General features: G+C 34.6%; 1 protein-coding gene across 17 annotated transcripts in view; it reads right to left on the bottom strand.

The window, feature by feature from the left end:
- LOC581599 (CLIP-associating protein 1) overlaps window positions 1-16,632 on the bottom strand; it is a 92,046-nt gene that overhangs the window by 65,725 nt on the left and 9,689 nt on the right. For all 17 annotated transcript variants that reach the window (XM_030973429.1, XM_030973428.1, XM_030973430.1 and 14 more), the window contains exons 4-9: window positions 14,091-14,134; window positions 13,545-13,604; window positions 9,278-9,369; window positions 3,492-3,567; window positions 2,995-3,092; window positions 2,489-2,562 (exon numbers count right to left, since the gene is read on the bottom strand). In XM_030973429.1, the coding sequence (XP_030829289.1) occupies window positions 2,489-2,562; window positions 2,995-3,092; window positions 3,492-3,567; window positions 9,278-9,369; window positions 13,545-13,604; window positions 14,091-14,134 (444 nt within the window). The remainder of the gene's footprint in view (window positions 1-2,488; window positions 2,563-2,994; window positions 3,093-3,491; window positions 3,568-9,277; window positions 9,370-13,544; window positions 13,605-14,090; window positions 14,135-16,632) is intronic.

Genomic DNA, 16,632 nt, shown 5'->3' with positions numbered 1-16,632 from the left:
TTAAGCCAATCGACCTATCAGAGTAATCCTATGACGTTGGCACAGTACTTGGGGTGAAAGCCATGTGAGGCCAATCGATTCATGCTCACTGCTGTTATTGTGATTAGGAGAGACTTTACAGTGTCAGACAAGCGTATATCTATGATGGCACAAACACACACGGTACTACGCTGGCCCCCCTTATGCAGCTCTCTAGAAAGATACATAAAAAGTTTTTAGTCTTTGCTACTGTGAGGGGGAGAATCAGTGGCATCCTCTCGTTCAGTCAGGCCGCTACTCGTTATCGGCAGACTTCCGCTCTACAAATTACCGCATCCAGGAAGAGACCCCCATGCGACACCTTTTTGCCCCTTCCTCGCTTTTGAGTGATGTGATTGGCCAGAGATGTTTGCATAGCGGACACTTTGCTTGGGTACGGTCCATCTACACTTGTCAAATGCCGGCAGAGTATGAGTGCTAAATAGCGACTCATATGAACCATGGCTGTATTTGATCAAACCAACATGGCTGACAAGTTCGCCATGTCAGCAGTACTACATCATGTACACCATCATCACGCTCAACTTCAGAACTTTCGCTTTGAAAGCTATCTGGGTAAGTTGATTCCATGTTCTAAGATTTGTTTGCAGTAATGGATGCTACAGAATTTATGCAGGGATATCTTTAGAACTAAATATCAGCGGGATCTCCCATTAATTGGGAACTGTCAGGCATCAAATGGTGGCATGGTGCATACAATATTTGGACATTGATCATGCAGTGTTCAACAGAACAAATCTACATTGTATTCAGTTGTGATATTACACTATTCACAAAGCATGCAAAAAACAGTATATGTCTATATGATCTATTTTCATTGTGTGTCCATATTATGTCTTTGATCTATATTTCTTCATTGCTAGAATACAGATTCTGGTAATGCTCAGAACTAAAATCCTTCATTTTATTCACTCCAATCCATCTCTTGAATGTAATCTTCTTATTCCTTCATCTTTGTCTCCTTTTTGTTATTCTTCTACCAGTCCTCGCACCTTTCTTTATCCACACCAGCTAAACACTTTCAAGCCTTTCATACTCAGCCACAAATCCCAAGGTTAGAAACCTTTCTCTTTTAACTTTTTTGGTCACGGTATGATCACAAAAAGATATTTTCTCCCCATGAAATGAAAAGCCGATAGGGTAGCAGACATAACATATAACAAAAGGTTAACACGCTCTTCGCTCTCAACTATGAAGTGTTGTGTGTCTCAAGCTGGGCTCAAGGCATTCGAGTGCATATATGTAAGAAAACCTGTTTTGTGTTTTAAAAAAATGTTTATAGTGTCTTCATATAGCCTACACAACAGGGCATACAGGCTACAACTATTAGAGCATGAGATAAACCCATCGGGAATCTTGTATGTTATACAAAAATAAGTTGTATCCAATATATTAAAAAAGTGTAGATGTAAAATCTCCTATAAAGCAAACCAGTATAACCACACCAATATTGGCCTGCTGACAACACAATCATAGGATGACCTTCAATTTAATAATCAAATTAGGACATTTGTTTTGAATTGTGATAACTTTCTTCCCGGTTGTGGATGTACATGTAGTTGAATTATTTTTCGCTGGTTAGCCTTTTCTCTAATTTTGTATTTTTTTATACAGAATAACTTGCTATGAAGGAAGGTTGGTTGGGTTTTGTGCCAAGTATATTAAAGCCTTAAAAACTAACAAGAACACAGTTATTTCAGCCATAGAATTAGACAAGGGGATATAGTAAAGAAGCACAATGGAATCATTCAAGCTATTCATTGACAGAACAATAGGTGAGTATATCCTATGAGGCTGCTTTATTGGTTGCATTAACAATGAAGATTATTTGTTTGCTTGGAAAAGGAGGGGCCTGACAAACACAAATTTTTGGGTTTGATTCAAGGATGGTCTCAGTCAGATCTGACAGTTCTCTCACACTTGTAGGTTTCTATTGCAATGGTAGGAATCCCCCATATATTTTTCTTCTTAATGCAAGCATAGAAATAGATTGCATTTCAATTTCACAAGAAAATTTTTCATTAGAAAGGAAAGGACCTAGATGAGTCTTTCATCGTGACAAAGTTGAGTTCCAGTCTTTCAATGTGACAATGTATGTGTGGGTAAGGCTAAGCATTGTTATTAATGTCAAGATATTCACAGAACCTATAAACTGTCATAATAGGAGCTTGTCATTTGAAGGAAAATTTTCTGGTTTAAAGTATTGAATCCCCTAACGCAAACACGCACAACAAGATGAGCAGATGCACCTCATCATATGGTTTTTCAATAAACCAAGTTATGCTACACTGATTCACATATGCAGAAAGAAAAGAAGAAAACACGCACCCTCTCAAGATAGGACATGAAGTAATGCTACACTATAAAAGAAATGCAAAAACTAGGCTCTATTCTTGCATTAAATTCCTTCATATCAATCTAGTTATTTTACTGCATTCTTATAACTTACCACTTTGTTCAGGCTGCACCAACATTTGTCCAGACCGCTTCACATCATCAAACTTGGCATAAATAATAGATAACCTGTAAACGATAGATCAGATGCATATTAAGAATATACATAATAACTTTCATAATATATTTACACTGTCCTATAGTTATAGAAAAAAAAATCAATCAAACAGGTTGTAAACAGTTGAAAAACCAACAGATGATAGAACCAGAATATGATGAAATTATACAAACATGAAGAAAATACAGCTGAAGAGATAAAACTTCTGTGTGTGTGGTTTATTTGGGTTTTATTTTTGTTTGCTTTTGGTTTGTTTGTTTTTCATTATCATTTACAGAAGATGCACATATACACATTGTTGCCAATAGCAAGTTGACAAAGACAAACAAATATGTATTTTTAGTTGAGTTTCACTTGATCTATAAATATTAACAATAGTGATAAAAGTTATGATGAAAATTACAAATGATTGAAAATAAAGAGGACTTTAAAGAGTGACTAACCTTGATGATGGAATGCCCTTTTTTCCCAGGTCTATCCTAACCTTCTCTCCTACATGTCTGTATATCTCAACTAGAGTGTTGATTGCTGTGTCTCTTACCTGCAAATGAACAAGATTTAACATGAATCATTAAGATTTAATGGATTATGTAAACATATATCCACATATGGGTACACATGTCTAATCATTTTTTTTCAATCGCGGACACTAACTGTGCATATATACATTGCAAAAGAGTAATGAAAAGCTTTGACCCTAACATTCTGATGCAGAATACATAAAACTTTATTAAAAAAAACACAAAATTGACTTTTGATAAGTAGAATTAATAAACATTGAAGCAAGATCAATTCGACCATCATTTTCTTGTTTTAAATAGAAAGAATATGTTTTTCTTGAAAGAAAAAAATAAATCAGTTGCCTTCCACAATCATTTATTTATGGTTTACAAAGAAAACAAGTAGACATACATGTATAGTAAACAAGTAGATTACTTACTTGACTGTTGGGATCCCCGAGAAGCTTGCATATTGATGGAACTATTTTATTTAGTAATAATGAATTAGCACCAAATCTGGAAGATAAAAAGAGAATTAATGTATTGGTTATTAGGTTATCAGAAATTATATAACTTACATAATTGTGAAAAGATAAAATATTTATAACAAAAAAGTAAGAATTGCTTTAAAAAACTAGACAAGTACATTGTATCTGGGTTTTTTTCCCAAATACAAAAACACATGAACATGTAGTTACATTACCTAGCACACAAACATATAATTCTATAATTGAATTATAGGGGTGTAAATCTAATGAGGGAGCCTTTAAATGTTCCTGGCATTTTTAATTTAAGAAAAATGACAACTAAAGGGGGGGGGGGGGAAATCTGAAATCTGAAATCAGGCAGTTTTATATCTAAATGGTACAGTATGTTTGTACAGCATGGAATAGAGAAGGGGGGGCGGGAGTTGAGTATTGGTTAAAGCTAAAGACCAGTTATGTTCATGCGATTGCATTGTGAAAGAAACGTTGTGAAATCGATCAGAAAAGGTTGATCATCTAGCATAGATGTACTGCAAGGTTCTGGAATCATCAAAATGATAAGAAATTTGGCCAAGTCTTCATAAAGTTAGAAGCACTGTACACAGAAAAATGTATATGGGACTACACACACCTGCGCGACACGTGCATTTGTATCTCTCAACAGGCAAGAGATACACTAATTTACCAAATATATCAATTAGCAGGCGGTTTCCCGTCAAAATTGTTATCATCATGTAATATTCAAAACATATTCTTTCACATGATTGGTAATAAGAGCTTCCATTTCATTTTTTGAAATTGGGGCGTCCAATACTGGTCTTTGCCTTTAATAAAGTAAAGAACGATATGAAATGACTTTATCTAAATTCAAGCATAACCTCCTCACAGATGAAGAAAATTGTTAGAGCGAAACCCCACACACAGACGAATTAAATCAATTAAGAATGCAATTTAAAAAAAAAATTAATGACTTTAACTCATTTCACCAATTCTTAATTCATGTGTACAATTCTTGTCATCAAAATGAAACTACTACCGGTATACAAACAGTACACAGCAGCTACATTTGTACATGTACATGCCTAAATGCTTGTAAAGGTATACACACTTGAGTAGGCACATTTGTACACTGTCCTTGTAATTTTCACAGTTGGCTTAACAATTCTTTGATTAGTTGAATCAAATAGACCATAAATCAATGTACATGCACATGCTATGTTTCCAGTCACCTTTATTTATTATAAATCTATTTTGTATTTGCAGATTCTAAAAAGAAATGTTCTCACGCTACATTAACACATAACAGAATGTTTCTAGCCTTGAAAATTTAACCACAAAATACAATACCAGTAGACACAGATGAAATGCATACTTGTACATGTACAAATATAAATGCGCACACAGTCTAGTTAGATAGTGGTTTCATCATAATTCATCAAAAAAGCGTTATATGTAAAACATATCATTACTGGAATTGCTTATAGGTACCAAATGTTTCTGTTAAGCCACAATAAATATCAACAAATTCATGATAGGCGGAATTTGTTTATCTCTTGAGAAAATAATACATTGTAGTACACCTGCTTCCCTAGCCTACATGTACATTGATACATGTAGCTGATGCTTCTGTGTATTGCATGTTTGTATGTGTGTGCAGACATTGAACAGAGAGGGGATGAAAGAGGGCAGTATTTCAGTTTGAAGAGGAAGCATTTCACAGTGTTCATCGCACCACCGCTTACACTGCATAATGTACAGCAACGCTGTGAGAGTATGATATCGGTAGCTCCTATTACAAGCCGAGTTTGAATGAATCATTCCTGGCGGGGCTGCTAAAGAAAGGTCATGACTCGTTATTCTGAAGAGCCTTCTCATTAGAACCCAGGCAAAGTGTGCCCTCATAGTTCAATGTAAGGAGAGTCTGCATAATATTCATGGAGGGATGCTACACAACAAGCAGTTGTTTAGCTATGCTATAAACACTGTGTGCCCTGTATAATATATTCGTTTTGCATGACATTCAGAGGCATTGTAGAAAATGCAATTACACATTATACAACAAAGATACAAACATACATGTAGACCGTTCATAGGAAGAGAGAGAGAAGTTCAGGAAATCACTAATGATCTAGAAAGAAAAAAATGTTTATGTGAAATACAAACCATCATAAACAGTTTCCTATCAACTGATGTAGGCTTACATATATGTACATAGAAGCTTTGCAGAAAAAACACAAGTTTATTGGGTTTATGTAATGACTCATAACCCTTTCTTTTTCCATCATTCCAAATAGAAACAAAAATAATTCTTATTCCATATATCTGCCGAGAACCAGAAGGATGTTAACTCTCAATACATGTAAAAGTATATGAATTAACACCCATCTGGCTCTCAGTAGTCAATATTTACATGTCCTACTGGCCATTACTTCAATCATAAAGTGCACTGATTTTCCACACTTGGTCATTAAGCCTCCAGACATGTCAATTTTCAGGGAGAGGCAAAAAGAGCTTCTTTTGACAAACATTGCATGCTATCTAGGTGAGACACTCATTAATTATGTGATTCATCCATTAATTCCAGGTGAAGATACCCATACCCTGTGGTATAATAAAGGACACTAATTCAGATGTTTGCCCTGTCTCTATCGAGTCACTGTACCTTGCAACTGTCTATTTATTGCGTTGGTATTTTTATACCAACAAGAAAAAAGGACTCAAAGCAAAATTTAGCATTTCTGAGTAATTGCCATAGATTTACTATGTACAGGAAGGTCGATAGCAATTATACTGAGTGGATGTCCATTCTAGGCTTGGTTTCGTCCATGAATAAGAGAAAAATGGCGGGAGCAAAACGGTGAATAAAAGGGAAATCAGACAAAGGATAAGAAAGAGAATAACAAAATTAATGGAGGCTTGAAGATCACTATTGAAATTGAAAATTCTATATTTTTTTTCCATAAGTGACCCTCCATTTGTTTGTTTGTTGGGTTTCTGCATGTTTTTTTATCTTCTTTTCCAGAGAATCATTCAAATATTTCTGTATTTCATGGTTGATAAATACTTCTTTCAAATGGGATGAACAGCAAACTATTCGTCTGTTGAAAGGCAAAAGAGTATTAACTCTGTGATGGAGTATTAGAATTTGCCCTCAGCAGAAGATATAGTCAGGCATACTAATCAGAATCTTTTTTCCTAGGAGAAGAATTCACAAAATTCTTATACAAAATAGCTAAATCTTGCAAAGAAAATCATAGTTACATTTTTCATTAATCACTATAGCTGTAAATTATACATACATGTAATACTATAACCATGTACACATGTACCTTTATTACTATCTTTTATTGGATTTGCCTTTATATTAAAATTATTCGGCTGTCTTTCAACCATACTTGATATCAGAGTGTATTTACCCCTTTAAAACAGAAGGAAGTATAGGATAGTTAATTAATTCTAATAATATCAGATTAATCCTACACTAGTGCAAATATATCCTTGTATAAAGGTTAAGATCTTAAGTATTCGCCTTCCAGCATTTTTCATTGAATATGACTTGTCATAACATTTCAGCAATCAATAGAGTACCATTTTATTCCCATTTCTCTCATTCTAAAGGCTGTGTGATTGATATTCAAGGCATGGGGAATTATGACTCAAAAGGCCCAAATTATGAATTCACCACAGGTAGAAACTTATTGATATGAAAGGACAATTTATTTTCAGACACAGTAACGTTTCTTGTTTTCAATCAATTTCACATTGGGGCTCAATGCACCTGCATTATTATAGAGCTAATGAGCGCACACCCATTCCCCACACAAGGCACTTCACTACATGAATGATCGTTTCAATCAACATAACAAATAACGCATGAAGGAGGTACTGGCAGGCCGCCCATTTCTGTGCAGTTAATCAGTAAGCTGCAATGATGCCCAATACAGCCAAAGAGGGTGACTCAAAATTCATTCCATCTAGGCTTTCTCTCTAAAGACTTGACATTGGAGGGTTGAATAATGGAAGCCTTCACGTCTCTCTCTCTCTCTCTCTCTCTCTCTCCCTCTCTCTCTCTACCTCTCTCCCCCTTCCTCCTCTCGAGAGATTGTTTCAGATGAGTTTGGTGTTTTATTTCAAAGCTCATCAAAATAACAATCCCCATTTCTCATTATCATTTATTTTGGTAGAAGAGATTTTTCCATAAGGGGAATTCCCTACTGATTATGGAGGATGACATCATCACTCAATCAACTTGTACATTGAAATTGAAAATTTAATAAAAAAAGGACTAACAAAAAAAGCTGATTATCTAGCTGAGGGTAATGACTTGCGGTCCACAGAGACAAATCATTGCTTGACCGGTTTTCTAGCTATGAACATGAAAAGCTTAAGAACATCTTTCTTATTTCCCTTTGTACCTAAACAGTAGAGTAACATTTAAATGAAAAAGTAATTAATCACTGAAACTAATTAATGACTATGATTATCTGTCAATGTACAACCTCACAAATATTTGGTTATTCAAAATGACATTTATTTACATCCGGGTTTACCAGTCCAGTTTCCATACTATTCAATTATTTATTCTTCATAGGATATGGGGATGAATAAAACAAAACAGATAATTATCAATTATCATCTTGACTGTCTCATCATGCGTTACACTTGACTATAAAAGAGGTTTTTCACTCAGATCTGCATAGTTTCACCCTTCCTTACATAGAGATGAAATAAACTGTCCACTATAACGTGTTCACTATAAGATGTCTGCAATTACCTGACTAGACTAGAATCTTAATTCAGTGACTCTCTCTCTGTGGGGGATCCATTAGAGGATAGTAACTCAACACTGAGGGGAGGGGGAATACATTCCACAAAATAACCCAAGTCTCAGGACAATTTATCATTCAAATTATTGTGAATGCACACAGGTGCACATAGAATAAACCCAGCATATTGCTAAAAAAATAATCAATTTTTATGCCTTAAAATTTGAACATGCATCTTTCTGGAAAATGTATCTATTCTAGGATTCAATGAACAAGTATGCTGTATAAAAAGACATTATTTTGAGTGCCCTGCCTTATAACCTGAAAGAAGACAGGGGTGCAACCAAAAAAGGGCTTAAATCTGGAAATGCCTAAAGTCTGATACAAACATCTTTTTCTTGAACCATATCATGAGAAGGAATAAGGAATCTTCCCTATGCTATTTAGATTAAGGCCTACTCTATAAATGATCAATTGTTTTGAAAAAATAAGTTTGAACAAAAATCTTTATACCGGTTCTACATGACTGGAATGGTATCCGAAGGCATCCAAAAAGATATATTTTCTTAAATTTCATTAAATACTCCTAGTCTCCCACTAATCATACACATGTATCAGGCAAACACATGTAAAAAAAGAAAAAACCCAAAACAGAAATCACAGAAAATACACTGCTGCAAAATAAGGGAGATACACCAGAGAACATGCACATGCAGATCTCAAAGTAGCTGAATCGTGTACAAATAAGACAGAGAGGAGAATGAAAGAAAAACACACACAGGAAGCTATTTCGTTGCTAGAATGTTTTTGTTAGTTTTTTTCTCAGTAAAACTATCAAGCGAATCATCCCCATTGTCGGGAGTAAAATGCATGAAATAAAAATGTTCATGAAAGAGCTTGATTCAAGGATAAAGAAGTTTTGTCAGACATGTCAATAGTCATTGAAAGGAAATACAGGAAAAGAAGAATACTTACACATTAATCGTCTGCATTAAACATAGTAGAACTTCCTCTCGAACACGCCAGCCTTTGTGCGAAAATCCTTTCATCAGCCTCTCAAATACAAACTGTAAAGAGATAGAAAGAAGCAAAGTATAATATCAATGTAGAACTAAAGCAATTTATAAGCCTAAATTCACTGCTTTTTAATATGGAAGAAGTGATAATAGATCAAGAAAAAAATGAAATTACATTCTTCAAAAATATGTTGGCCAATTGAAAAAAGAAAAGAAAAGGGATAACATGTAAATCTTTCAGTTACAATTTTTTTTTTTTATAAAAATGCACTTTCCATAGACTACTCTGGCCCAAATTATCTCCACATTAGTATTCAGCAGGTTAATAATTAGCTTTTTACTCTAAATGTCATACTTATGTTAAGAAGTCTTGATATCAGACTATATGTTTCATGGTCCAATGATGGGACAGACAAGATGTTTACACTGGAAGAGCTCTCAATCTACTCCACTGACTAATGTGGGAGGGATCGTTCACCAACGCTCACGGCACATACTTGTATCTCAACAGCCCAACATGAATGAAACACATCATAGGGATCCCTTGTAATACCTTTGGGCAGGCGTTTTTCTTCTCCATCAGGCCAATACATATGAATGTATCTATGCCCCTGAACATAGAAGACATACCTGTGCCCCCTTGCAAATGAGCATGCACGACTGCAATGTGATAGCAAGAATTCTGATTGCATCCACGTTCCCAACAAGTCTCCTACAAATGTGACTACCATTAATATTCCTCATTGTAACTCTAAGCATAGTTGCTATACAGAAAGCCCTTTGAAGATTTCTAGAAGAACTGTCTTTAAAATGTGTACCGTAACTACATAACAGCATATGCTACATGTATTTTTTGTAAACAAAATAAACAGGGAAGAGGAAAACAGGATAAAAGCATATCAGATACATTTAATTTGATGAAAAATACTGTAAATTTACAGAATATGCAATGCAACTATGTAAGACTACATGTCAGGTCTATATTTTTATTACGGGCTCAGGAAGTTTCCAAAACATGTCTATATCCAGGTAATGTGGATACATGTACACAGTAATTTTAATCCAAGTAATCTCATGTTTCATTGTCACTTAATGCCATTTATTATGAACACTGCTTCATACAAACACATGCAGGTAAATTCACTTGTCAATGCACCTGTATGAAGTGCAAGTATTTTACATGTATTAGAGCTTATTGATCCATGAAGTTGAAATTTGCTCTCGGAAGCGGTTGCTTTCATCATAGTACAGTTACTTTTAGAGGTTTGGATTTATTCATTGTAAACATATTGGCTTAGTTTTTGGTAAAATGTCTAAAAGTTCTATGCTGCATACCAACTGTGACAATTACAACTATTCTCATATACCAAGATACAATTGATGTGCAATACACCATTGCATTCCTCTTTAACAGAATTTGTGTTTTGATACTGAGCTGTGGCAAGAATTGCAAATAAACGTATTTACTTTTCTTATAGACAGTTGTTATATTTTACAGTTGAATATTCACACTGTACATGTATTTATTAAAATAACATGTGCAATATGCCGTTTTTACGGCCACATTTCAGTTTTAGTTTTTATTCCATTTTATCTTAACAAAAATCACTATAAAGGAATAATATCCTGACATACACTATAAACAAACAATCTACTCTTGCAAACTTAAATCAAAACAGTTTTATCCATCATGTTACATAATAATAGTCACTTAAACTATCCGACAGAATCAATGATTTCAAATAATAACTGCCATCCCTCTTCCTGGCCCCAAACCTGCAAAAGAGTGTATACACTGTACATCACAACTTCTTGAACACAATGTTGATTCCCCCAAATAAAATGACACCACCAAACATGCAGAGTCAGAAGAGGAAAAGAACCTGTCTATATTGGTGCGCTATCAAATATTGATTGACCCAGATCAGTGAGATCCCTAAGGTAAATTGGACGTTGCAACTTGATCATTGATTCTAGGCAGGTTGAAGCTTCAACACTTTGATGAAAAGTAAGAAAATATTTTCAGAGCAGGAGGATAAACAGTGTGTGTTTGTGTACAATGCACAGAGGCAATAAAAGATAGGACACAGGACACATCACAATACAGTAAAGAAGTTTTCAAGAGGTACATGCATGATGGAGCTTGATACTGGATGAAAAGCAAGCTAATATTACCAAGCAGAAAGGCAAACAGTGTGTTGCATTTACAATGCATAGAAGAGGCACTCAATGATAGGACCCAAGGCGTTCATGAAAATTCACTATCACAACATTGTGAAGAAATTTCCTCGACTTGATGTTGAATTCCATTATAATAGAAGAAGGGGGTTAATATATTACAGGTGACCAAATTTCAGCAGGACAGCCATATCTTTTCATAGATCTACCAAAGTTTAAATGTCTGACTTGAAACTAAGCCATACATAACATTGCAGGCAGGAATACAAGATGACAAGAGTGACCCGCTGGTTATAAAAGTAATAATCTCATATAATTCCTGAAATTTGTAATCCTTCCAAGTTTACAAACAAAATAAAGGGTTATTTTACTGTTTCATGCAGGAGTTAAATAAATTATGATCTTGTACAGTGATAAAGGTCAACTTTTCACATAGAGCCACTTCACGCCCTTTCTTACAGATAGGTCGACGATGCAAACACCAAACAAAATTCACTCGTGCCTTTAAGCAAATAGACCGTGACAAAACCCAACCACTGAGATTATTCTAATGTACACCAAAACAAAAATACTGTTTTTAGAACGAGTCATGTGACTCATGTCAAACATATAAAATCCCAGAGTTTCTAAATCCCTTATCTCCTTTGATAAAGGGGTGGGAGTAGAGCTATGGAGGACTCAAAAAAGTAAAAATGTTGGAAAAATACATGTTCAACCATTTCCCTTCTAAAAACAGTGTTCCTAATATAAGCTTCATATGTGTATCATGCAATAGAATTTGAGATTTACATGCACACATCAGGGTTTTTCTTCATTCAATTGTCATCTTCTTATCTCCTACCCAAGGACCCATTCCCTCTTGTCCTTCCTTCAAATACCTTCTAAATGTAGGCATACATTTACATCTATGGGTAGGCCTGTTTAATGAAGTGTGATGTTTGTACTGGTTATTGAAATCCACTCATCCTTAGTATGAGACACAGAGAGTGAGACAGTCCTTTTTTGTAAAGATGGAACAAGTATAGTATGTACATTTATAACTGTACAGGTATATACAGGTATATACACATATATATTCAAATGTGACTGATTGAAAATGAACTGAAAAGTACAATTTTACACAGCATGAAGCCGTATACAGGAAAGATATGTATGCATTATAACCTTATGGCTAGAAGTTTCATACACTGTCGCTCCAAATACTTTTAATCTTCAAAATATGTGTCCCATATGCTGCTTAGCACACTGATTTGAATGGTGAAAACCCAGAAAAGCCATAAGTTTTCAAAGAACTATTGAGCGCCACCCTTGAAGCTATTTTCTCAAGCCCAGCATGAATTTCATAGATTGCAATAGAGAAAAATGGTACTGACCCTGACATCTGATTTTTAGGTTTTTGTTGGGCGCATGTAGATGTCAAACTGTTTTCTAGATTGTACAATAGACCGATCAACTACATGATATCACCCCCTTCCTTCCTGCCCTTACTAAGATCTACCTGTCTACCGGTAGACATATTGATTAGTTTAATGTGTGAAGGAGTAATTGATGGGTGGAGTTGACAGTACAGAGAAATTGACAGATTTTGAAGGACTTGATTGAATTAATAACTGCATTCAGGTCTGCTCAAAAAGTTGAATCACAAAAGTGTAACATTTCACCATAATCTGTCAACATTTTTAAAAATAATTTTGTATACCGGTACTTCTTTTGAGTGCACCATATGGCCTCATTTGTTTTAATAAGCAGCCTATTATGCTTGGTAACTACAGAGACCTTGCCGTGTAACATTGGTGCACTCTAAATTGATATCTTGTCAATAATACAATGCACCGTACTCAACCAGAATCAGTTTGAATAACTCTGATATCATAATTAGCCTTTTTTTTAAATAAATGAAAGTATAAAGCATATACAGTATGGTACCTGTTTGAGTGGTTGGTGATTTAAAATCTGCTTAATTATTGGTAGAATTGTTTATCAGGTTACTTTTTGATGTACCGACTGGTTGACAGAAATAATTCATTGGTAAGTATTGTTGGACATACCTGTGGTGCAGAAGCAGGTGACATCAGCTTTTGAATGAGAGCTTGAGAATGTTCTCGAACCTGGATGGAAAACAAGAATTGTTTTAAATCAAGAAGTCTGAAAATAACAGTATTTGTTATAACACAGTATTAATATCAATACCTTGAAAACAGACCTTTGAAAGTCATATTTGAAAGAAAAATCAATTTAACGATCTCTAAAGAACCTCAAATATTTGTCATATTTATAGTGGAATCAATCAATAGATATGGATCTTTAAAACATTGATTCCAGAGGAACTGAAGTAGTTCCTGTACTGTCCTTCTGTAAGAAAACACTTCTTTAGGATTAACTTTTTTATAAATCTGTTCATCTCTTTTCCCTCACATTCTCTCTGAGGCACCTCACAGCCCTCCCTACTTCTTCCCCTCTCTTAGACTTACATGTAGATGTCCATGGTTAATCATTTATTCTATATGGTTGTTCCTCTACTCAAATTCACACCATAGCCTAAATGTCAAGACAGATTTTCTTTAATACAATTAAATCCATAATGTTATAATCACCTGCTCCTTGCTATCTCCCAATCTGTCAAGTGCTGCCGGTAAAACTGTAAGGATATTAAAAGAAAATGAATAAAATACAGTACACATGTACATTATTCTGTGAAAAAAGAAAAGTCAATATGTGTTACTTCAGATGAAAGAGACACCTGTAATTCAAGTGGAATAAAACTGTGGATTACTTATGCCATAATGCAAATTGATCAGCAGTAGTTGAGGAAAAGGAATCATTGTTGAAGCTTAGACAAATCTTTCTGTGAGTTTATGAGAGCTTGGAGAAGAACAACCTTGTACGTGCCCCAATAACGACTCATTAGCATTTCACCAACAGTCTTGAGCTCTCGCTCTATCTCTTTCTCTGTCTAGGGTTCCGTAAACTGTATGCTGACTGCATAAAAGATGCTCTTACAAGTCTCGGCCACGGTTGTGTATGTGAGGACACCAATACTGTGGCACATTCATAATGTACAGTAGCAGCAGGCAAATATCGATGTTAAACATTAATGAATTGCTAAAGCTCATATACATGTACACAAAATAAACAATCCATAATTTACATTTTGGTTCAAGATTTGTGTAAGAACTGCATAAATCTCTCCAAAAAAAAAAAAAGATGTACAGATTACTGCCAATTGTATTGAGGGAAATCATACTACATTTTATTTTAAAAATACTAACACAAGCATGTAGTACATGTACAAGGACATGATACAATACATTACATGTATCCACCTTAACTAAAATCTAGGCTGCTACATGTACAGTATGAATCAATATTTTCCATCACAAGTACTGTGTAAAAATGTCCATGTAGTTTGCAGAATCCAGATACATGTACCTGTAGTAATCCAGATACCTGTAGTCACCCATGCAGGTGTATTGAATCAAACATGCATACTTTGTTTTAGGTCAAACATTTTGTCATGTTGAATTTTTAAATTTTTTTTATTTACTTCTTTTTTTCATTTGATTTTTTTATTATTATCATTATTATTAGCATTATTATTAGCATTATTATCATTATTACTATTATTATTATTATTATTATTATTTTTTTTTTTTTTTTGGGGGGGGAGGGATGTTTTGTTTGATTTCTCTTTTGTTTTGCTTTATTTAATCATATACTATGACTACACTGAACACTGAAAAGTATACCTCCCTCTCCCCCCCCCCCCCCCATAAAAAGGCCCTTTTTCCTTCTTCTTTCTTTTCTTCTTTCCTTTCTTTTTTCAATCTTTGTACAATGATGGTTGAAAAGTCTGTTTCAGAGGTATATCCATCTTTTAATGCTAACAAATGTATTCCATGATAATGATCAGCTATCACCCCATAAACCCACAGAATCGTGGTCCTAAGGGAGACCACTTCACCGCTTCTCAAATATCGTCACAACATGATTCACCCTGGACTGCTATACTGTACATATTAGTATCCCACTCCGTCTCAAGTCTGCTACGGTGGTGACTCATAATTCATAAATTTCCAATCACTGAAAATGTGATTCATGATCAAATTATGATAAAACAAAGGTAGTTCCCTTGATCAAAACACTGCAATGAATGTTTTTTGTGAATTACAATCAACACTTTAGCGGCAAGGGAACATGTACAATTAAAATAAATGTTGCACTGCAAGTCTGCAGATCTTAATGCATTTTAAAATATGAATGCTTCCTTATAAATGTTTCCTTAAAGGTAAAGACCAGTATTGGAAACGCCCCAATTTCAAAAAATGAAATGGAAGCTCTTATTACCAATCATGTGAAAGAATATGTTTTGACTAATACATGATGATAACAATTTTGCCGGGAAACCGCCTACTAATTGATATACTTGGTAAATTAGTTTATCTACATGGTCTGTGAGAGATAAACGCACGTGTCGCGCACGTGTGCGTATACATCTTTCTGTGTACAATGCTTGTAACTTTACGAAGACTGGGCCATATTTCTTATCATTTTGATGATTCCAGAACCTTGCAGTACACACCAATACTTATAACAATAACAATACAAAAAACATAAATCATTAGGAAATTCTACTTTTGAAAATCATGACGTAGAACATGGCTCATACTCATACATGTAGCATGGCCTATTGTTATTTGAAGTCAGAAGCAACTTCCAAAAACATGCTTAACCTACATGTAATTCTTTTAATATTTTAATTCACTGTAAACCTGAACAATGAAAGAACAGTAAGGCCTGACTAAACTGCACCTACTATTAATTTGACTATGTGTACTTAACACACACACAAATTCCCTGGGGAAAACAAAACAAGGAATTGAATTGATAGATCTGTTTGTGCAGGTTTCCCCTCTTAACTTGTATTTGCTTTTAAAGGCTCAAATAACTAGCTTTACCTGAACATTTATGTACAGTATGTAAGAGTACGTTTTGAATTGAATCCACTTGTCACTTTGTAGTTGCCATACTAACAGTTCATAACACTGCTTATGAGCTAGCTGAATGCAAATGTTTGGGCAATGCTTTGTTATATGTACAAATACCCTTCAGACAAATGAGACAATAAATCAAAATAGT

Source organism: Strongylocentrotus purpuratus, unplaced genomic scaffold (genome assembly GCF_000002235.5).
Source record: "Strongylocentrotus purpuratus isolate Spur 01 unplaced genomic scaffold, Spur_5.0 spur5_scaffold_6, whole genome shotgun sequence".
NCBI lineage: Eukaryota > Metazoa > Echinodermata > Echinoidea > Camarodonta > Strongylocentrotidae > Strongylocentrotus > Strongylocentrotus purpuratus.
This window is presented reverse-complemented; position numbering and strand designations above follow the sequence as displayed.